The 24,739-nt window shown below is 34.7% G+C and overlaps 1 protein-coding gene across 1 annotated transcript in view; it reads left to right on the top strand.

Moving 5' to 3' along the window:
- Positions 1-3,166: 3,166 nt before the first annotated feature.
- SMARCA5 (SWI/SNF related, matrix associated, actin dependent regulator of chromatin, subfamily a, member 5) overlaps positions 3,167-24,739 on the top strand; it is a 36,061-nt gene continuing 14,488 nt past the window's right edge. Inside the window, exons 1-11 of the mRNA XM_011359430.2 lie at positions 3,167-3,778; positions 7,093-7,167; positions 11,587-11,753; positions 13,654-13,754; positions 14,566-14,666; positions 15,450-15,629; positions 17,247-17,402; positions 17,496-17,627; positions 18,961-19,029; positions 22,150-22,259; positions 24,094-24,320. Of these exons, the coding sequence (XP_011357732.1) occupies positions 3,605-3,778; positions 7,093-7,167; positions 11,587-11,753; positions 13,654-13,754; positions 14,566-14,666; positions 15,450-15,629; positions 17,247-17,402; positions 17,496-17,627; positions 18,961-19,029; positions 22,150-22,259; positions 24,094-24,320 (1,492 nt within the window). The 5' untranslated portion in view covers positions 3,167-3,604. The remainder of the gene's footprint in view (positions 3,779-7,092; positions 7,168-11,586; positions 11,754-13,653; positions 13,755-14,565; positions 14,667-15,449; positions 15,630-17,246; positions 17,403-17,495; positions 17,628-18,960; positions 19,030-22,149; positions 22,260-24,093; positions 24,321-24,739) is intronic.

The raw sequence follows: 24,739 nt of genomic DNA, 5'->3' as shown, positions 1-24,739 counted from the left end.
CTCATTTCAGTCTGTAAGTTTTTGCTTCACATATTTTGCTCTGTTGTTTGGTGCCTACACATTTTGAATTATGTTTTCTTGGTGAATTGACATAATGTTTCTCTTTGTCATTTTCTTTGCTTTGAAGTATACTTTATCTGATAATGATATAGCCACTCCTGCTTTCTTCTGAATAACATTTGAGGTATATCTTTTCCACCTTCTTAATTTCAATCATTTTGAACGAAGGCACTCTGAGGCTGGGATAACACACGGCTATGCCCTGTTTCATTGCATTTCCCTTGATTGCTCTCTACAGATACTGCATTTTTAACAAACTGAGAGTTTGTGGCAACCCTGTGTCGAGCAAGTCTATTGGTGCCATTTTTCTAACAGTATTTGCTCACTTTGTGTCTCTGTGTCACATTTTGGTAATTCTCACAATATTTCAAACTTTTTCATTATTATATTTGTTATGGTAAATAAACTTAGCTCGTAAAGCAGCAGCGGGATTTGAGAGGATTGACTACAATTTTGGAAGTTTAACTGTGAGTAAAATGCTATCAAACAGCATTGCATGTGACAGAGAACTCATTAGAGAAAGGAAGACTCAGTTGATAAGGCAAACTTCATTGTTGTCTTATTTTAAGATATTGCCAGAGCCATCCAACCTTCAGCAACCACCACTTTCATCAGTCAGCGGCCATCAACATCGAGGTAAGACCCTCCACAAGCAAAAAGATTATAACTTGCTGAAGGCTTAGAAGATGGTTAGCATTATTTTAGCAATAAAAAATTTTAATTAAGGTATGTACATTATTTTTAGATATAATGCCATTTATTGCACACTTAATAGACTACAGTATAGTGTAAATATAACTTTAATGTGCATAGGGAAACTCAAAAAGTCACGTGACTCACTTTATTGTGGTATTCACTTTATTGCGGTCATCTGGAACTGAATCCACGCTACCTCCAAGGTATACCTGTAATAATAAAAAGGTGAGAAAACTGATTTTAAATAGTTACATAACTTATCTGCATTTGCGCAGGTACTCAGTTCTGGAGCCTGCTCTGTAAACTAGGCTTGCCTAACTCCCCAGCCTACTCTCTTACTGTATTAATCCTATATTATGATATCGATTCCAGAACTAGCTGTCGGTTTTAGCTTATTAGTCTTTGAAGAAAAGCAGGTTTTGTGATTTGGCCACCATGTAAGTACTATGTTTGCCTAGCTCAACTAATTCCCTATAGCTCAGTTTCCAGGCATTCAGTCTTTTCTGTAGTCCCTCTCCACTTCCTCTCTGCTCTAGGCCATGCTCCAAATCTGTTTCTCTGTCCCTGATATTAGTTTAGTGAATTCAAACATGTCTCCTCTTCTTCCTTTCTTCTAGTATCTTTCCTCAATAATTTTCCCCATTAAGAGTCTTATACAGCTTTTATAAGAGAAACTCACAGTAAAAATGCACATGTTAAAAGACAATTGCCATTTTGGAGGCAATTTTATTTATTGTTTTTCTTGCTATTTATTGCTTTCTTTATATACTAGTCATACTTAAGAATTTTGCGCTTATATACTTAAGTATAACTTTAAGGATTCCAAACTAGGACTCAAGAGATCTACATATCATTGTAAAACAGAGTAAAGAAACATTCTGAACACAAATAAATGCTATATTCTTTCTACTTAACAATGTGCATATTAAATATTTATTTGACAAGTATTTGTTGAACGTCTATGTATCAGATACCACCTACACACTACTTTTTTATCCTTCCGCACAATCTTTTTCTGGGTGAAAGTACATTTTTTAATATTAAAAATAAAACTCTCAATAACATACAAATTCATTTAAAAATATATGTAACAAGCATAAAAGAATTAGGAAATATACACCAGTAACAATCACTTTCAATACTTTTATGAATATTCTCCCAAACTTTTATCCATCTTTTTGAACTATTAAAATTCCTTTCAGTTAACACTACATAATGAACATCGTTCTACATTAATAGTTTTTCATTTTGTGGGTGTCAATAATTTTAAAATCATACTTTCCATGTTGGATTCAGCCTGTTCCTAGATTTCTGTAATTATAATGCGAAGACTATGATGATCATCACTTAAGTATTTATCTTTTCATATTCTTTATGCCCTCAGAAATAGCATTTCTAATGGGATGGAAGACAGCCCATTAAGTTAAAATTACCTCAATTAAAAATTATCATTTGATTAAAAATTTTTTAGGCTATGTATTCAAAGGAGATCCTTTTTGTTTGAAATTCTACATAATCAACTGGTTAGCTCAAACCTTAACTCTCGAAAAGTGTGCCTCCTGTTTAACAGTGATAGAATACTGAACATGGGAATACAAAGATTAATAAAAACCTGTGCAGGGCTGATAATTTACTGTAGTATGCAGATCTGTAATCACATTAAATACAATATACTTCAATTCTGTAGTAGATGGATGCTCAAGGCTAAGTCCGTGTTGAAGAAAGCCTAAGATTATGCAACTAATTGGGGCTGATTATCTGTTAACACTTTAAGGGGAATGTACATTTTAACATTTGATGATTAAGGAAAAGATACAACCTACAGCCTCTCTTCCTTATATATCATTCATTTTTCTCACTTTACATGGTAGCGTGCACACAATTTTTAGCATATAAATTTAGAGGAAATATCTTCTAACTCTGTACCGTATTCAGAAATTATTGCTATAACTAACATGTGAATTTTTTTTTTTAAATCACACTGATGGGCACTTCTACTTTGATAACAAAAAACTGAGACGTCACTCGAAATAACCATAACGTCGTCAACGCTGTGGCGTCACGCCTGTTCAGAAGCGGTAGAAGTGTTAAGGCTACCACAGTCCTCCAAATTTCAGTAGGCGGCGCAAAACCTGGGCAAGTTTTCAGCGAACGACGCCCACCCCGGCCAGGCCAAGAAGACACCGCGGCTGAAGACAGAGCCGTTACGAACGCGTATGAGATTGAGCTCGCGTCGTGCCACGGGCGCCGAAGCCCAAACTTAAGGGTCTAAGCTCTCCATCAAGACCCCGCGCACTCGTCGCAATAGAGCCCGCGGGACATCCTGAGGGGGCGTGGCTTAGGCTAAGGCGTGGAGAATGCGCATGCGCACTCGGAACCTTGTCAATTAGCCAACTATCAATCTCGCGAGGGTTGAAAGTCGGTGGCGTAGGTAGTTGTCCTGGATGCTGGCGAGGTAGAGGCTGTCGACCAGAGGTAGACGAGGCGGCGAAGCTATTTCCTCGCGTCGGTCTTCCTTTCGGTTTCTTTTCCCCTTCCCCTGACCCTCCGCCCTCCAGTAAATCAGCCCGCCTTTCCTGACCTCGGTGACCCGGGTGGCCCCGCCCACTCGTCGACGTGATTCCCGCCGTGAGGTAAGCACCGGTCGAACCCGAGCCCCGCGGAAGAGGAGGACGTCGAGAGGGGGAGGTTGCTGGGCCCGGTCCAGGCTCGTCGCACATCCGCTGCGCAGGGGGCATTGGGGGGCCCTCTTGTTCGTCCATCAGCTCATTGCGACGTAGCCACCCAGGCCTAGGCCTCATCCCTGCCGCGCCTGGCCTCTGGCAGCTGCGGGTGACGCAGACGGAACATGTCGTCCGCGGCCGAGCCTCCGCCACCCCCGCCTCCCGAGAGCGCGCCTTCCAAGCCCGCAGCCTCGGCCGCCAGCAGCGGGAGCAACAACAACAAAGGCGGCCCCGAGGGCATCGCGGCCCAGGCGGCCTCCTCTGCGGCGGGCGCTGTTCCCGCGGACTCCGAGATGGAGGTAAGGGTGGCTTTTGGCACGGAGAGGGGGTGCAGTGGGGAGAAGGAGCTGCCTCCCCCGCCTGCATTTCAGTGATGGGACGCAGAGCCGTACTTCACCTCTCAAATTGGCCGCAGGCCCCCTGGACCTGGAAGGATGTTCTCATTCTTGTGTCCTGTGCTTTAACCTGCCCAGGCTGACTATGGGTTTCTGGCACTTAACATTTTTAGCGAATCTTGCCAGATCTTTGAGCGCTCTTAATAAACAGATGTTCTTGATTACTGAGGCCGAGAGAAACCTACCCGATTTTTTTCCTAGACTCCCATAATTCCCTCTTCTCTCTCTGAATCAAGGTTGTAGTTTCCACTAAACTTAAGAGAAAGGCGTGGGAGATGCCCCCTAGGAGTGAGAGACAGACGATTGGGTGGAGAAAGCATTTAAAGCAGAGCGTCCTAGGACTTGGTCCCCCTTCTCCTCATCCCGGTCCTTGCGGGGGCGGTGTCTGGTCTGTGCAGAAAACAATGGCGAGAGCTGGATGGCCGAGTGCGCAGTGGGGATAAACGGGGCGCAGCTGCTCGAGTGAAGGGAGAGGAGGCCCCTCCCAGGCACTGTTCCATAGGGAAGGAAGCAGCAGCTGTCTTGGACCCCCATATAATTTGGAGGAGGGGGATGGATGGGTTGCTGAATGAATTAGTAAGTCAGGGGTGGTTGGTTGGCTTTCAGTCCAGCGCAGTTCCTCTTTTGGGGCCTTGGCCTTTTTCTGAAAATTGGTACCGCTCGACGCCGAGCCTGCCTTTGGTGCCGGGGTTGGTCAGGGGGTGGTGACAGTACTCGGGAGTTAGAAAGATTGGGGAGCTGCCAGGCGGGTCTCTTGGGCGTGCTCTAAGGTTTTGCGATGTATGGGAAGGAAGTGATTGCTTGCTGCTTCTAAATTTTATTCCTGGCCTTAGATCTGTTTTGAGATATTTTATAGTCGCAGCCCAGCGATTTCTGGGATTTTTTTTCATTCTCGGATAGACAGAGTCAAGACACTGCTTTAGAAAATGAACCTTTATGCGGAGTTAACACAATAAGGAAATGGTAGCGCAGTTTACCAGTGAAGCATTTGGCGCAGTAGTTCTGTTTGGTCACCAAAGGTCTGATCTAGGGTGAAGTAACAGTATGTTGTTATAATGTTTTTTAAAGAACCGTAAGTGGCGAGGAAGGTTTTAGTGGAATAGGGCATTGATATTCTGTAGTTTTCAGTAATTTGAGATTTGTTTCAAATTCCTACCTATTGTTACATGGTTTTTTTCCTTAAGGTTTTAAATGGTTCTTTTGGATTACCAGAGAACTTTAACTTGGATTCGTGCTCCATGGTTTAAGGGAGTTTGAAAATCTGTTACACTGAAATTGTGTCTAAATGTGCAGCAAAGTGATGTTCTCAGTTTTTCATTAGCTTCTCAAAAGGGTCTGTCATTCAAATTTAGTAGTAACAGCCAATGTCTTGTTAGCGATCCTACTTAAATATCAGAAAGCAGAGTAAAGCCTAACTAAATATTTTGGCCTTCAGTTGCTATTTTTAAATTTTAGTTTAAGTATGAATATCGATGTGATAACAAGTACCATATGAAATCAGTGATATTTTTATTTGCCAGCTGAGGAAATTGAGTGTTCTGGCTCCAAAACTGACCCTTTTCCAACATATCTTGCCCTGTCATAATCTTCCAAAAAAGATGGTTAACAAATTTATTGAAGACTTAGTTATTTTTACATTTTCAGTATAGGACTGTCAGTAACTTCCATCAGTCGCTTGTCACTGACTAGTTTTAGTTTTTATTTTCACATAGCGTGATTTTTTTGTGTCTTTTAAAATAAATGTACCTTTAGTCTTTTTAATTTTTCTTAACTGAAGTCAGAAATCATTGAGGTTTACTGGTTAAAAACTAGGTTTGAGCATACATGCATAATAGTATCTGACAGTTTGTTTTACAGTTGGAAAAAAATATTAATGCTGTTTGCTTGTTTGAAAGTAGAATTTAAGGTAGCTTTTTCCAAAATCAGGAAATACATGAAACCTTGCATTCATGATTTTTTCTGACAGAGCTCACCTTCCCAGAAATATTAGCCAACTTTCCCTACGTATTCAGTTAATTTTTCCTTTTTGCTTAGTACTTATAGGTCAGGGAGCAGTCTTGTTTTCTTTGTGGTTGTTAATGATCTTTTTGGCAATGTGGATGGAGCCTGGCTTCATCCTCATCTCTCACTATTGATCAGTCTGATAGGTACAGTATATGCCAATAGACTACTGATAGATAAGCATGCTCTATAACAATAATTGTATGAACTCAAGTCCTGGAGTCTTTTTTTTTAAAACTGTGAAAGAAACAATGACTGATTTTGGAAAGCACACTTCATTTTTTTTTTTTTTTTTAAGGCGTATTTGATTTTTATGGTATTATACTACCATTTGGTGAAGTATGCTAGGTAGGTGACTTTTGTCAGTTTTACTTGTGGAGGCCAGAGATTTGTGATGATTTTAAGGTTACACAGTTGCCTAAAGGTCTTAGCAGTGAAGCCAGACTTGAATTTAGATGATTTGACATCTTAATTCTAGTACTATACCAGCTCCTCCCTCTAACTTTTTAAACACTGATAGCTTTATTATAGTATGTATTACCAAACACAGATTTGTATATCATTAATGAAAATTATGTTTTTACTAACTGTTCTTATGTTGTTTTTTTAAACGGGTGATTGGACCTTTGTAGTGTAGAAGTTATTGCTGTTTGCTTGCATGTGTGTGTTTTGTGGTATTTTTAATGTCCAGGTACATAAATTTGCAAGAATGGCACATTGTTACGAATTTAGGAATGATTATGTTCAACTTAGGCTACTTGATAATTTTTTTGTAATATTCCAGAAGGTGGAAATCAGGGTGACTAATAATAATATTTTCCAGGTATATATTTGTGTAGTGGCACAGTAAATACTGCAGTTTTATGATTAAAAGGGAACATTTTATTCACATTTTATACTATTTGATTTCATAGTTTTCACTGATTAGAAAAAGAAACAAATTGAAAGTAATTGTTTTAGGATGGTAATCTTTAGGTAGATAATCTTAGTTTTAATCTTGGCAGTAGCCATACAGTTCACATATTTGGGTTAAATAGGGTCTATCATTTTGGTATTTCATTTCATCAAAGTTTCCTATGAGGTTAGATGATAGCCATTTAAATATCTAGGAAGTTTGGGATGAGAATATATTGGAATGTGTTTTGGGCAGAAATATGTCAAATTATGGTGTGTTGACTATTTCTGAAGAACAATCCATGATGTTTCCCTTTTACCAGGAAGTATTTGATGATGCATCTCCTGGAAAGCAAAAAGAAATCCAAGAACCAGATCCTACCTATGAAGAAAAAATGGTATGTTCTGGGTATATGAATAGAGTCTATAATGATAACTTTTTGTTAGATGACCAAATGTACCAAACTTCTATGTTTAATTTTTATAATTGAGGCACAGATATCCAATAGAAATATGTGTAACATGGGATACTGTACATTTTATATATTATTTGGCTATGACAAGCAAATACAGAAGTATTGAATTCACATAATTCACATAGCGTTATGTAATGTTATGGATTATGTTAATATCTCCTTTGTTTCAAGATCTAGCATTAGTGAGATGAATTAAAGACTAGAGAAGTAGTTGCTCACAATGTGCTTATTCTGCATGTCTAACATGTATACTCCTGGTTACAAAGAAAGAAACATATGCTCCTTGCCCATAGCATTCTTACAGTATGCATGGGATTTTTACAAAAGAGAACATGATGTTATACTTGAATCCTTAAAGATCCAACTCACATTTCATATCTTCAAGGAAACTTTTTTGTACCATGCCTTAACTTGTACTTAAAAAGAGCTTTAAATTTAAATTCAGATTCAGTAATAATAACAGCTAACAGTGAGTGCTTACTGTGTACCAAGCCCTGTTGTAAGTGCTTTATATGGATTAAACTCATTTTGAAATTTTAAAAAGTTGAAAAAATATGTGTTAAATAACAGCACCACCACACAGCACAATATGGCATGCTCCTTAAAGGGTAGGAACGCTATCTTAATCTTTTTGTCTTCAGCTCTCAGACCAATATTTGACACATAGTAGACTTTAACAAACATGTTTTTTTGAAACTTACTTTCTCCTTGTCCTTTGACATTCTCTTCAAGATTATTAAATATTTTAGAATTTCATAATAGCTTAAGAATACTAAAACTCCCCATATACTTATTTTATGTACACTTATATAGTGTGCTTAATACATGTAACTATGTAAAATGAAAATGATTTATTATATATGATTTCTAGTACATTTTATATGTGTATCTATAACTGTCCCATCTCCTTTATCTGCTGTCAAACTTATTTAAAGAAAAACATATTCGCCAGCTCTTCTTTTTCATTCATTCCTTTTACCCTTCACAATTTTGGTTCTGCTGTAAACACTGCTAGCGAGTCTAATCACCAGTTCTGTGGCTTAATTTTAGTTTCATTCTCCTTGATCTCACTTGAGTTTGACATTGTTGACCACTCTTGAAAAATTTTTACTTGCCTTGAAAGACCCCTTTTTTCTTGAGGAAATCCTCTTTACTTGATTATTCCCTTGTCCTTCGTTATTTTCTGCATATTCTGAGACATTTTGATCCTTATTGGTTTATATCTGCTGTCTTCAAACTGAATACTTCTGAATATTTATCTGTAACCCAGATGCTTCCAACTATTATATTTTCATTTGCTTTTTGGACGTTTAAGTCCCTTTGTACCTCTGTTTAGTAATATCCAAAACTGAATTCATTATCTCCCACATATCTACTTAGTGTCATCTCAATGAATGAAAGTTCCTCTTAAGATATACGCAAGCTGTCTACAGTACCTCATAAGTTTTAGTAGTCTTGCAAGTTTATTAATCTCATAAATATTTCTCTTATCTTTTCCCCATCATCCTACTTTAGTATTCTTCTGTTGTGCATGAATTATTTTGTTGATTTCTTTTATTTGCCTCCTTTCTTCTGATCTGGACTCTTCCAGAAATCTCCATATTTTTTGCACAGTAATATTGATGACATAAATCTGATTATATATTGGAGGTTTTCAGAGGTTTTCTTTTTTTTAAAACAGTGCTTTTCATATTCATGGTGGCCTTATTGCAAATCTTTCCTCATTTTTTTCAAGTTTTTCAATCTGGTTTTATTTCTTTTTTCAGCAACATGATCTTCACTTAACAGTTTTCTTCTAAGCAAGATCCCCTATCATCTGCTAGTTCCTTTATAGGTGAATCTCGAAACCTATCCCACTCTTTGTTCTTCAGCCCAGGATGCTGAGTACTATTTGAGAAAATGAAATAATTGTGCTGATTGTACCTGAATAAATTTGTGAGTTTTTACTCTCTTTCAATATTTATTACTCAGCAATCCCTCTTAGCCATTCTAAAACTTTACTACTCTGATTTAAACTTTCTCTTCCATTTCTGCCAGCACCCTCCTTTTCAGTCTTCCTCCACAAAGAATTGCAGGCCTGTCTTCACTTTATTTCCTCTCTATTTCCAAGCATACGTGGCCTCTGCTGTCCTGTGTCATTTCCTCCTGCCCCAGAGAAAGCAACTTGTCCTACCTGTTGATTTTTTTAATTCATTTCTTTCAGGTTCCTGATCTTATTGTTTCTGCTCTTTAGAATCTGTTTTTCTCCCTTCACCAGTTTTCTTCAATACTTCAAGACATTTTTATTGTAACTATCTCATTCTCTCAAGCAACAAGATCTTCGCCTGTTTTTCCCCTTAACCTTTGCTGCAATACTACTCTGAAAGTTTATTCTGTAAATGTTCTGAATTCCTTGGTTCTTTGCAACTACTTTGGAACCCTACCGATACTTGAAAGAATGAGTAGTGGGAGAGAATTTTTAAATCATTCACTCTTGTGTAGAATACCTAGTGAAATTTATACTTAATTTCTTAAGACAGTAGTTCTCAAACTTGACCATATGGCAGATACTATAAGGATCCTTGGATATTTTTGATCTGATGGGTCATCAGTCACACTTTGAAAAAATATTACCTCAAGACATCTAGAGCCATTAAAGGTTTTTGAGCATTAGAGAGGTGTGCTAATAAGATCTGAGAAGAGGGACCCCTCCCGTTTTTTTGTAGAAACATCACTTCTGTTAGGATTGTCTGATTATCTTGGTTAAAATTTCAGTGCCACTCCCACTTCCCATCTTCCCTTGCTTTATTTTACCTTTGAGCATTGATCGCCTTCTGACATCTTACATAATTTACTTATTATGTTTATTTTTAATATTGTACTATAATGAAAACTTCATAGAGTGCCTTTTCTGATAAACACAAAAGTATTTGTGAATTGAACAGCTATTTGAGAAGATAATGTTGTGAGAGAAGTGAAGAATACTTATTGAATGATTTGAATAATGTAAAATAGCTGTTATCTTAAAACGTCTAGACTCTGACCTATCTGCATTTATTTCCAGAGTATATTTATCTTGATCCCAAACAATTCCAATAACCGAGTAGTCTTTTTTTCGGCCCCAATGTCTAGTTGCATGTTCTTGGCTTTTTTTTTCGTATATGAATTAAGAAATGTAACTTACACGTACATACACACATACATACACATGTATGCATCTTAGTTTAATACATTAAAATAGTTTATAATATGCAAAAACAGACAACTGTAACTGATCTGTAGCTCATTACTGGGGAGAACCATGCTAACAGCCTGTTAATGGCGTACGTTGGGCTGCTTCCATGAGTCACTTTTGACCTAATGAAATAATGTTACCATGTGCCTTCCTAATAGCAAATTGGTCTTCAGTTTTTATATTGGTGTGATTTTTTAAAATTGTGTTTTTCTTTAAAAATACATAGCTTTTTATATCAGTGTGATGTTTGGATACCTCTGGTATTTGTTTTACTAGATAAAATGTCTAATTCTAAAGCTGACGTTTTAAACATTTATAGGCAGAGATGTTGAATAACTGGTTTCTCTGTTCGTTGAGCTCTTGTCTTATTTCTTCTTTTTTAAACCAAACTACTAGTGTGTCTGTAAAAAGTCTGTTTTGTAAAGGCTTTAGATTTCCTTGTTTATTTTTAAGAAAAAACTTGATCTCAGGGATCTTAAATTTTAGTTCAAATTCTTAAATTCTCTTGGTGTGATTATAAGACTAAACATTGAAGATGATGTTAGATATGAAAGGAAGAAATATTGTTAAGAACTGCATTGAGTTAATGAATAATTCATAAACTTCATAAATGTTTTTCGAGCTTGATACCTTTTTAAAATTTGACACAACCTAACAATGACCAATGCATTTTCCCCCATTTCTCAATTTGCTTGTATTGTGCATGTCTTTTTTGTATATATATTTTTTTAACTCTATTATAAAGTATAATTTATATACAACAATTTTAAGTTTGTAATTTAATCAGTTTTGGCACATACATGCAGTTATTTAACCACCATTACCACCACAGTTATGACATAGAACAGTTCCATCATCCCCAAAAAGTTTGCTCCTGCCCTTTGCCACTTCAGATCTGCTTTCTATCACTTGTAGAATTTCATATAAGTAGAATCATACAGTATGTAGTCTTTTTGTGATTGGCTTCTTTTATGTAGCATAATGTTTCTGAAACATCTAAATTGTTGCATGTATCGATAGTTTGTTCCTTTTTACTCCTGCGTTCAGTTGTATGGAGGCATATTAAAACTTTGATTTCTGTAGTTATGTCAACATTCCGATAAAATGGGTCTTAAAATTTTTTGCAGCAAACTGATCGAGCAAATAGATTTGAGTATTTATTGAAGCAGACAGAGCTTTTTGCACATTTCATCCAGCCAGCTGCTCAGAAGACTCCAACCTCACCTTTGAAGATGAAACCAGGGCGCCCACGAATAAAAAAGGATGAGAAACAGAACTTGCTATCAGTTGGCGAGTGAGTAATAGTTTATACTTCATAGTTGAACCAAATTTAGTTTTCATAATCTTTATTAGAATCATAAAATTATTTCATTAAAAAAAATTTTTTTAGTGCTGTTATTTATTTGACCCAGTTGGTTTGGGCAGGATGTAGTCATAAAGGTATAAGTAAATAAAAATATGCTTAATGTTCTATCTTCTATAGCATTTTATAGTTTGTGGACTGCAACAACTATATTGAGTAGGGAATTCAGATGTCAGGCCATTCTTTTGAGAGGAAACAAATGCAGAGGTTGAGTGGCCTTGTTAACATTACATAGAAGTAATTAGAATAATCCAAGCTTGAATTTAGCCCTGGCTTGAGGTCTGCTCCAGTCTCCCACAGTACATACCTGCATTGAGGGTGTTAACATTTATCTTAGGTCTATGCTACTGAGTGGAATGTGGCGCTGATTTATGACACAGCAATTTGTTTAAATTTTTGTTTGTTACTTAGTTGTCTTTATGTAAATTGAAGTGTTAAGTTGTATGTCACCTTTAAGTGGTTGTTCAGAATGTGTAAAATAACTCTTAAATGTTGAATTTATAAATTCTTTTTTAGAATTTTTGTGCTAGTTGGGTAACTAAGTTGTTTAATTCGTAATAATAGATTTAGGGCAATCTCATGACAAATGAAATGTGATCAGTAATGAAAATACTCAAGGTTGTCTAAAAAAAATTACACTGTTATCAACGATGTTAAATTTACTACAAGTATGATCTCTGTCTCAAAGGGCTTATAATCAGAAAGCATAAGCATAATGCCAATTTTATTTGGGTATTCCACTCATTCCGTATATCTTTTTCCTTATCTATTGTATGTTACCAAGGTACTATTGCTTTAATACTTAAGAAACTTCTTAAGAGAGAGTTTTGAACTTCAGATATATTTAAATTGTTTCAGTCTTGAGAAGTTTGTGCAGCTTTTTAAATGGCATAAGTGTCATCCTCTGGAAATGTGAACTATTATAGGGGGTATTGTAATGAGTAGTCAGTATAGAATGTCATGAAAAACACTTCTGTCGAGATCCTATAAGATGAAAAAGGTATTCTGTAGTAAATATAAATTGTTCAGCTTGATCTCCTTATTAGTGTTACTGCAGAAAAGAAGTCTTGGAATGGATTTCTTCTTTACCTTTGCTGGGAATGAAGCTATAAATTAAATTTAGAGATCTCAAGAGTGGCATAATCTGCTAATTTATTATTAAATTTTCTAATTTAGATGAAAACATTTATTGAAAGTATAAAGGCATAAAATTGGATGCCTCAGAATTGGGGGGTTAAATAGTTTTACTAACCTGAACCCTGTAAAGATTAAGAAATTTGGCAGTATTAAAACTTCAGAAAATTAGTGTTTAAGGAGATGTATCTGACTCTCTTGGCATATAGAGTCTGGGCTTATGTATTTAAAAAACTTTGAGTAATTCTGATGAATCTCTGGTTCAGAGTCATTGCTTAAGTTCCTAAGTGTCTGTTCTGTATATTCTGCAGCTTTTGGTGAAAATTATCGTTTTAAAAAAGTGATTTCTGGAACTTTTTTTTCCCCAGCAAAAATACTTAAAAAGTTAACTTTGAAATACAAATTATGAGATTTTTATGGCTATGTATTTCCTTGAAAATATCATATTTAAAGTTATCAGGTTCTAGTTAATTTAAGGTACTATTCTAAATATGTTTTAGAAAACCATCTAAAACATTTCAGGTTTAAATATACTAATAATATCTACTCTTTACTTTTTTAGTTTTAATTTAGATTGCTGTTAAAAATTACCATTGTGAGGTTCTACTTAGCCAACTTGATTATTACTTCAAAATAGTAGCAGGTGGTTAAAGTTAAAGCCAAAACTCATCACTTGATTTTATTTTAACCTTGACAGCTACCGACACCGTAGAACAGAGCAAGAGGAGGATGAAGAACTGTTAACAGAAAGCTCCAAAGCAACCAACGTTTGCACTCGATTTGAAGACTCTCCATCATGTATGTTGTACATACTTACTTGACTTTTAGAAAAATCCCCTTTCGAGATATCCTTTGGTTATTGTTTTAGATTTGTCTTGGTTATAACTTATAAAGGAAATTTTTAGTAATCTTTTGAAATTTATTGATTATAAAATAAACTGCAGATTTTTTAATGGAAATTATGGTATATTAGAGATAGTGGTGCTATATTTCAAAGGGATATAAAATGCCATTGTGTTTATTGTCTGAATTTATAGGTAAAACTAGGAATAGTTTTTTCCTTAAATTTGCCCCAGATACGAAAACCAATGTGTAAAAAAAGGCACTTTGTGAAAACTTTTGCTTATTCATCTCCTGATTTTATATCGATTTTCTTTAATTTTTTTTTCTGAAATGTATTTTTTACTGATGTTTTTCCAAAAGAAAATATAGGTAACCAGGTTTAAGTTTTACCTATATATAATCTTGATTATTTGGTGGCACAGAAATTTCCATTTGTCTTTACTGAAGCCTACCATTTTTTTGCCCTGACCTTTTTCCTCTTTCTCACTTGGTAACTAGTTTGTGTGATCTCATAAACTAGTTAGTTTATGATCTCAGTGGTTGTGAGAAAAAAAATTATGAAGGTCAATGCAGGACATGCTATTTGGATTTGTTATTTAATTATCTTTAGTGACTTACAAAATTCCCATTCTTACACCTAGTAAAGAAAGTAGTCAGAGTAAACATGTGTAGCCCCAAGTTAAGCCTCTGAGTATCAGATGAAAGGTACAGCCTACCTGTGTTTCTTGTCTTTAAAATGTACATGTGTTTTTTCTTTTGTTCTTAGATGTAAAATGGGGTAAATTAAGAGATTATCAGGTCCGAGGATTAAATTGGCTCATTTCTTTATATGAGAATGGCATCAATGGTATCCTTGCAGATGAAATGGTATGTGTTTGTAGTTGTTTAAAAGGTCATATTTTGTAATTTAAAATATTTTATACCATTAAATTTGTAAAAGTTTAGACAAGATAACATATACTTTTGCTGATTACAATCTAGAACTGTTAACAAACTAATTGTCAAACTGGCATAAGGAGCTATACTTTAGCTTCATAAGCGAGATCTGTATTTCAATTCTAAGGAATTATCTGTAAAAGCAATACATTTAAAAAATATATTTGGAGAAACATGCTTTTGGTTGACTTTTATAATACAATGATTTGGTTATTCTCATTTCTGTAAAAAACAGGAGAGATCATTGACTTTAATTTATCATAATATTTATTATATTTTTTCTAGGATGTTAGTTTGTACAGTTGTCTCAGAAGATGTTTTAATCTCTTGTTTTATACTTAACAAGTTACGTAGTAAATGTTGAAAAATGTTTCCATATAGCTCTAGTGTTAAAACACTTAATTGCTTGGAGAAAGTATGGAATGGAGTCAGAAGAAATGGATTTCAAATCTAGCTCTGCTGAGTGACCTTGGAAAAGTCATTTAAAGTTCTGGGCCTTATGGGGGTTGGTAAGATTGTACCTCCTTCATAAACTTGTAAGATTAAATGACATAGTACTCATAAACTTGACACGTATCAAGTTCTTGCCATTTGTTAGCTGTTAGAAACACAGCTTTTCTTTCAAGTGTTCCTGTATATGACAGGAAGTATGAATATGGAAGTCTGCTTTATATTTGTTTTTCATTGTTTTGTGGTTATTCTGAAATCTTTCAGGGCCTGGGAAAGACTCTTCAAACAATTTCTCTTCTTGGGTACATGAAACACTATAGAAACATTCCTGGTCCTCATATGGTTTTGGTTCCTAAGTCTACATTACACAACTGGATGAGTGAATTCAAGAGATGGGTACCAACACTTAGATCTGTTTGTTTGATAGGAGATAAAGAACAAAGAGTAAGTGTCTAGTATTTTTGGTATTAAAATAATTTGAATTTAGGTTTGGTGGTGTGGGCATAGCTAAAGGAGGAATAAAAGAACAGGAGTCCTATAATAAACTTGGTCTTTACAAATATTAATTTACAAATGTAATGTTATTTTGGTAGTTACCAATCATACTAGGGAAGAGGAGTTGTAGACTGTAGAGAGCTATAGTTGTTTCTCTGCTTTTGGGAGTGGCTGTATATAAAGTCAGAGGCTGTGTTCTCATTCTACAAGCATTTTCTTGTTTTTAAAAGAAGTCACATGTGCGAGGTGGTTGGTAATTTAAGGAACCAGATTTTTAGATCGATGTATGTAATGATAATAGTCACAGAACAGTTTTTAACCCATTTCAAAAAAAAATACAGCTCACTACCAGGATTAATTTAATTTTACATAAACACGTTCCTTGAGGCTGAAGCAAATCTGACTGGTTTTCAATGTGTCAATAAAATATAAAAACTGTTCTTGGAGTTATTTCTAAACAACTTATTTCTAATTCTAATGTAACAGAAACATACATAAATTGGATTCATCAAATGAATTTTTGGCTAACAACTGTTAGCATTGTTAATATGTGTAGGAATGCTACATTTTCTGATATTTGACATTTTCATTGATCAAGAATTACTATATTTTGTAAATGGAAATACCACTACTGAAAACAATGCTAAAAATAGAATGATGTCATTTATTTACAAAGACTTGATATACTAGAGTGATGTGAAAATAATAAAAGCGAGATATTTCATGGCAAACTTTGGGAGTAAGGTTAGGACTATAATCTGTGAGTTATCTCGCGGTAAACACTGCAGCCACAAGCAGAATTCTGCCAGCAAGTATTCTTGAGGCAAATGGGAAATGGGTTCAAGATGAATTCATTCATAGTAATTTGGTAAGTTGGTATGATAACTATCGAAATAAAATGTTCATCAATTGACATATCTTTTTAGAAGAAGAAGTGGAAAAGAATATTAAGAATATAAAGCTCAGATTTAAAAATTTACTCAAACTATATTGAAATATGTGCTTAATTTTGTTTTCCCTACATTCAGCGCTCAGTGCCGATTGTAGATTTTTTCTTCCTTTATTGATAGCTTTGAGTATATATTAAGTTACCAAGTTCCTTTTTATGTTTTACAGCCCAGTTGTTTAACCATACTGTTTGTTTCATTTTCCTCATCTGAAAAATGAGAATAATAATAGTAGTGCCTTAATACATCCATAAACATGAAAGGCATGAAAATGCTTACTGCAAACTATCCTTCAGTTCTCTTACATTATGTCAGAAACTGCCCTCTCCTTTGCCCATACCTGTCTCCTGAGAATTTCAGGACCTAGTGGAATGGAAGAAGAAAAACATTCTAAGTTAGTTCGTTGAATTTTACACTGATTAATTTTTCGATTATTTTTTTACTAAATGGTTCTGACACTTAAATGAAGTTACTTTAGTGATAGGAAAGCTGGTTCTAGATGCTTGCCATAATATTGCTAAATTCAGCCCTTTTTAATATCCCCACCTATTATGTATCAGATACAGATTTAATGTATAGTTTATGTTTTGCATAATGTATTTTTTCTCTTGCTACATAGGCTGCTTTTGTCAGAGATGTTTTATTACCAGGAGAGTGGGATGTATGTGTAACATCTTATGAAATGCTTATTAAAGAGAAGTCTGTTTTCAAAAAATTTAATTGGAGATACTTAGTTATCGATGAAGCTCACAGGATCAAAAATGAAAAATCTAAGGTAATTTGATATTTAAATGTGAACATTATTTGTACTTTATATAGAATTTCAGAAACATTCAGAATATACTAATGATGAATTTGGTTCTTTCAGTTGTCAGAAATAGTGAGAGAATTCAAGACTACAAATCGACTATTATTAACTGGAACACCTCTTCAAAACAATTTGCATGAGCTCTGGTCACTTCTTAATTTTTTGTTACCAGATGTCTTTAATTCAGCTGATGTAAGTATTTCTAATTGTTCTTTGGTTGGACTAATAATAATAATTTGTTTATTTAATGCTATACATTTTTGTAATGGAATTGGCCTGGCCTGCTTTTCAGCACTGCTTAAGATAATGACTGATTTTTCATGCTTTTGCATAGTTAGCCTGGTGTAACCTAAGTTTTTTATGCATCGAGAGTTTTTGCCTTTTAAATTTAATCTCATTTTGTAAATCATTGTTTCCTGTCTTTGGAATATCATAGATTTGCATTCCTGTTTGATAATCATGTTGGCCTGAGTTTGTTTCAGTGGCTCTAGGTAGACTGCTGATGTTCCTAGGTGCTGCTCAGGGTTTTTCCCACGTGAATTTGTGTATTTCACATAACCTGTGTTTTAGACCCCAAAGATAACCTCTCCCCATGATGGCCTTCAAATTTGACCAAATCTATCTAGCCATTTTTTATGGTCCAACAAACATAGAACCTAATCTTCACCTCTATAAATTATTTGCAGTGATAGAAATGCTTAATTAACTGTTTGAACTGTTAGTCGTACCTTGGAACTGAAAATGTATGTCACAGTCTCTGCTATTAGAGAGAGGAAGGGAAGTGGGGAAGGAGAGGGGGAGAGAGAGACTTTGTGTGTCTTTGAAGAGCTCTACATTACTACATTTATTCAACCAAGTTCTTAGGTGTTAATTTGGGTTTGATATGTTAAGGATCATATAATCAGTCTCAGAAAGCTTTAGTTTTACATTTATGTATTTTGATATTTTGTTTTTGAGATAACTTCTTACTCTAGTTACACTTTTGTTTGTTTAATACTATCTGTTAAAGCTTTGTTTCAGTTAACACAATGAATTCTAAGATTACGTTTACTAACAAAGCAAATACATATATAATATGGTCAAGAGGCAAGGAAAACTATTCTTGTTCAAATCCAATCCAAATACTAATTAAATACTAGTAATTTCAATTTCACTTTTAGTAAGTTTAGTGGAAATTGGCATTGCTTTGAAAACCCTTATATTTGAGTAGTCTGAGTGGTCTTAGATAAACTATAAAGTGATTTTAATTTTTAAGCTTTTTTTTATTTCTATAAAACCTGTTTTCTACTGTTTTCACTGAAAATTGCCATCTTGATGTTTTTGAGAAAAATAAGTAATATTCTCAAACTAGTTATAAAATTAATTGCTTACAATGATACATACACATGTGAAAAATGGATTAAACTAAATGATTTTTGTTGTTCACAACTCAAATTTTAAAGAATTCTAGAGAATTCTAGCATAATAGGGTGTTCATAGTTAATATTATCTCTGATCTTAATATATTTTTCATTCGTTAATGTAGGACTTTGATTCTTGGTTTGATACAAACAATTGCCTTGGGGATCAAAAGCTAGTTGAGAGGCTTCATATGGTAAGTATTTTGGAATAGGGTATATTTCTAATGGAAATAATGATAGAGATTTTTTTAAATTTGTAGATTACTTTTTGTTAACAAAACAAGCACAGTGGCTTTTAGAATCAGATCTGTTTGAATCCTGACACTTAACTGTTTGATCTTATAATGCCAAGGAGGGAGTGATGTATGGCAGTTTTAACTTTAACCTAGGATGCAATCTTTTTTTTTTTTTTTTTAATTAAGTTTATTGGGGTAACATTGGTTAATACAATTATATAATTTTCAAGTGTACATTATAATATGACATCTATGTATTTTATTGTGTGATTACCATCCAAAGTCCAGTTTCCTTCAGCTGCCATATATTTGATCCCCTTTACCCACTTCACCCTCGCCCTACCTTGCAATCTTGATTTAATGAGGGGGGATAGTAATCTCTCAGGGTTAAAAAAAAGTATAGTGGGGGACGGAAGAGTTGCATAGGATTAACACAGGTGTTCAAAGCTTATTTCATTTACATTCCATCCAAGACTCTAACAGATTCCATTCCGAAAGGCTAACGCTTCATCTGTTGATAAATCCAATGACTGTAAGCAAATGCTAATAGTACATTGTGAGCAGAGTTGCTAAGTTTTTGCTGTGACTGTAGCTTTTTTTTCCTTCCTATGAAGATTCACAAGTAAAGGTTGGTTGGTAGAGAAATTTGTCTAACAGACCCTCAGATTAAGAATTCCTGGCCAGCAGGATAAAGCCAGACCTTGTAAGTGAGGCATATAAGGCCTTTTAGGACCTAACTGAGTATTTCTCAACTTTTATTGACATTTCAGTCTGAATAATTCTTTGGGGGTTTTTCTGTTTACAGCATCCCGACACTTCTACGCACTGGATGCCCCCATTTGTGACGACCAGAGATGCCATAGGCATTACAGATGTTCCGTGGGAGGGCAGATCCCCCCGTCCCCTGCTTGATCTAACTCTAACATTTCTCTAATCATTTCACTTATGTCAAGCTTTAATTTGCTACAGTTGCTGACTCCACTCTCAGTTTTCTGTAAACAGTGTGCAGATTCCAGTCTTCGCATATCTTTCTTGCTACATCTCAGTATCATGTTTTCGCATATCTTTTTTGCTACATCTCAGTATCATGTTTTCTGCCTACTTTATTAATACTTAACCTCTAAGACTTACTGGTGAAGTCACTTTCTCTACTGAATACCAAGACTAAGGTAAAACCAGCAAAACACTCCACTCAGCCAACCCATAAATGTGGAGTTATTAAAACATATGCTATTAAGTTTTTTTAGGACAGTTGAGGGACTCCTGTATATTCATTCCATCTTGAGTAGTTTTAGAACTAACATTATAGGCCTTCATGCAGTGTATGGAAATGATTCATTTACAGGTGTTTTCTCTGCTGCATTGTAAACACAAAGGCTAGAAATACGTCTTACATTTATCTTTTTAAATTAAAATATAGTTAACATACAATGTTATTAGTTTCAGGTATACAACTTATATTTATCTTTGCGTCCCTAGCACAACGCTTGGCTCATAGTGGATATTTGAATGGGGGAAAAATTAGATATAAGAATGGTCAGATATTTCTTTCTATATAAATTAATTATGTACTTTAAAATTCTTGTGTAGTAGAATTTATTTTATTAACTTTTTGAAGGTGATAATCCCCTAGGCACCTTTGTTTCAAATTAGATGGCATTCAAGCATGTAGCACTCAGTTTAGATTTACTTATTTGAAGGATTGTGGAGTATATATGTACACTTTGCTTTACTAACAGAATAGGTATGTGTAGGTAAAACAAACTGAAAGAACTCACACAACCAAATCAACCAATTTTAGCATCTCTGTTTATTTTGTTCAGAGAGTAGTATGGAGATGCTTATCAAATCCAGGAGAAGAGGTCTGGTAGCGACATTTCTACTTTCTTTGTCTTTACTCCGAAATGTCTATGATACTTTCTGTGGTCTTGCAATGAAAGGCTATTCAGAATCAGCATGGTTATACTTAGGAACGAGATAATTCTTACTCCATGCATCAGTTATCTATTGCTGCAAAATAGCCCCCGCCATGCCTCTTCCCCCTCTCCAAAAAAAAAACTTAATAGCATATGTTTTAATAACTCCACATTTATGGGTTGGCTGAGTGGAGTGTTTTGCTGGTTTTACCTGGATTAGCTGCATTTACCTTGACAAGTCTAGAAGAGAGCTAGCAGGGCTGAAGGTCTTTACGTGTCTGGCAGTTGTTGCTGGCTGTCGACTAGAGCTATACCAGCTTCCTTACATGGTATTAAAGAAGTGTTGCTGATTAGTTTTCTCATCGTTTTTAATTTGTTTTGTAATAATAGTGTATTTATAAGCCAGTATAAATAGAAGAAAGGAAGATACAAATAAAAATAAGGTATCTGTAGTTTTACATTTTACAGTTTATTTTATGAAAATGAATTGCTATGTACACCATGGAAATGTCTACGAACGTAACATTGAATAAAATGAACTAGATATCAGTCTGTATATAAAGTTAAAAAATAATAGGCAAAACTAATCTATGATGCTAAAAAGTAAGAATATTGCTTACCCTCTGGGATTAAAGGGGGGATAGTTATTGTGAAGGGTACAAAAAGGATTTCTAGGGTATTCTGCTTATCGAGATAATGGTTATACAGGTATGTTTACTTGATTAAAATTTATTGAACTGCATACTCATGATTTATATACTTTAAAAAGGATGATAAACTTAAAATTTTTTTAATCATAAAGACATCTTCATGTGAACCTTGCTGTTTCTTAAGTAATGTTAGATAATCCTATATGCAAGTAACTAGTTTTAAAACTGAAAAGCAGTGAATGTTGAAAATATCATAAAAATATACTATTTTTAGTCTTTTATGTCAGTATAGCAAGATATATTCATGTATATTGAATAAATAATGATCTTGTATTACCTTTGAGAAACTCTCTAATGAATTACGTATTTGGAAAGGAGAAGTCCTAAAAATCACTTGATATTCAAGCAGATAAATTTCTTTTCTATGTATGTAGTAGACAGGTTTGAGATCCTGAAATTAAATACTTAAGTTGTAGAAAAGGTCATCTCCTTTTTTTTCCTTGTCTTTTAAGGTTTTGCGTCCATTCTTACTTCGTCGAATTAAGGCCGATGTTGAAAAGAGTTTGCCTCCGAAAAAGGAAGTGAAAATCTATGTGGGTCTCAGCAAAATGCAAAGGGAGTGGTATGTGCTATCACTACTGATTCTTAACTAACTTTCATTTGTATTTTGTTTTCCTAATTTGTGTCTTCCAGGAATTGCTGTTTGCTGGATTGAACTCAGCCTGAAGAGTTTTCTGGTCATATAACATAGAGCTTGCTAATCAAATTTGATACAAAGTCTTGAAATTATTAGATATTAGAATCAGGATGGGAATTTTATGAATCCAAAAATTAAACTTGGGATTTAAATAAACAGGGATACAATATAAAGCCCTCTGCTTGAGGTGTTTTGTTTGTTTGTTTGTTTGTTTTAAGGAAGCTTTGATTGCATAGACGTGGCACATGATTAATTTGGTAGGTCATAAATTCTAGATAATAGATTGCGGCTAGTCTGATAAAGTTGGAGACTATACAGATAGAAAAATTCAGTGCTTGCTTTTATCCCATAAAGTTACATTTATGTTTTATTTTAGGATAAAATGTTCTTTTGGGAAATTATGGTGATAATACAAGGTAGCTATTTTTAAATACCTATATAGGACAAAATAACTTTGAAAGACTTGTAATTTTCTTCTTTTTTTTTTTCCCCTTCCTAAATTTTATCGGTATAGGAAATCCAAAAGGCTGGAAACCTATGACTTAGGGGTTTTGTTTATTTGTTTTGGCAATAGAAATCTCAGCATGAACCAACAATGTCAAGTAGCTGCAGAAAAAGATACTGGAATCTTAGCACATTATTAATTTAAATGTCGTGTTTAAAAGCAGGAAATAAATAGCCATCCTGTTCTTTATTGCTTATGCCACATCTCAAGTAGATCCAATTCTGTACTTAATGTTGATAAAGTATTTGCAAGGGACTGGAGTTGTTGGGAAGCGTACTGAAAGAATGTAATGTCAGGAAATGGGTGTGTTTCAGGGAAAGAGAAACCACCATCGAATAGAAGGTAGAACATCCTAAATGTCCTCAAAACCTTTGAAAGGCTTTTATAGGGTAGCAAAGATGCTAGGCTTATCTTGTATGGCTCTAAAATACAGAACTAAGACAGGAGTCAGTGCTAAGAGAAGACAGATCTTTTTTAGTTAAAAATACTGATAAACTTTATATCAATTGTGATGGAAGGTCTGCCTTGAAAAATATTTTGCATCCCATAATTGGAGTTGTTAAGCATAGTTTGCTTAGCTTATTTAAATTACTTTGTTCAGAGGATTCAGAGTTCTAAAACTTTGTTATTTAGACAGATTGCTCTTTCCTGCAGGGCAATATCTAAATTTTTAGTGTGTTTTCAAGGCTTTTTAGAATCTAGCCTGTGGCTATAGCTTCATTGCTCCTATAACCCCCACTCCCCTTTGAATTTTTACTTATATTTAAGTCATGTTGTGTTCATGTTATTCTCATCATCATGCCTTACCTCTCATGATTCTTCCTCCTCAGATGAGTGTTTTTACCCAAACACTATACTAGCTACATTGAATAGTAACTAAGTAGTGACACTCTTCTTTTGAGAAATTATGTTTAAAATTATGTTTAAAACTTATGATTTAAGTTGTGCTTAATTACTTTAAAATGTGGTATCGTACTGTTGTGTTTAATTCATGCCAAGGAGACGAATTTATACTATTTTGGGCCTCAAGGCCTAAAGCTTAAATGTAAACATTAGAACACTGTAGCCCATAAAGAAAAACAGAAAAAAGAAAGAAATTATGTATGGTAAATTCCTAACCACACTTTAGGAGTTAATGGGTTGTTTCTTACAGGTATTTTGGGGTTGAGATGGGGAAGGGGATTGAGCATGTAAAGTGACAGGGAGTGGATAGGAAACATTTGAGCCCTCTTAATTTATTTTTCTTCTCAATAGGTATACTCGGATATTAATGAAGGATATAGATATACTAAACTCTGCAGGAAAGATGGACAAAATGAGGTTGTTGAACATCTTGATGCAGTTGAGGAAGTGCTGTAATCACCCATATCTCTTCGATGGAGCTGAACCTGGTCCACCTTATACAACAGATATGCATCTAGTTACCAATAGTGGCAAAATGGTGGTGTTAGACAAGCTACTTCCTAAATTAAAGGAACAAGGTATCTGGGTTACTAGTATCAAATTGAAAAATTAAGAAAACTTTTTAAAAATTGCAGTGTTAAACAGTACTTCACTTTGAAAAGACAACTCTAGCATTTCCTAAAGGTGAAGTGTGAGGTATTTCTAACTTCTACCCATTATCTAAGCTTCACCTCCCCCTCGCCCCAACCTCCAATTTTAGGCCTTAAAACTTTAAGAAAGTGATCAGTATTTGAGGCAACCTTACTCCCTGGATTTGGGAGGAAAGTTCTCATTTTTTATATGCTTTCCCAGAAATACCAACTTGTTATAAAGTGCCAGGAATGCTCTTCAACCCATACACAGGCCTCAGATCTTTCGGTACACAGTGGTGTTGTGTTTGTGGTGGTGTTTTTTAATTATTTTATTAAATATTATGTGCTTAGATCCAAAGCAGTTT

Source organism: Pteropus vampyrus, unplaced genomic scaffold (genome assembly GCF_000151845.1).
Source record: "Pteropus vampyrus isolate Shadow unplaced genomic scaffold, Pvam_2.0 Scaffold47, whole genome shotgun sequence".
Lineage (NCBI taxonomy): Eukaryota > Metazoa > Chordata > Mammalia > Chiroptera > Pteropodidae > Pteropus > Pteropus vampyrus.
Note: the sequence above shows the minus strand (reverse complement) of the source record. Positions and strands in the feature narration are given on the sequence as shown.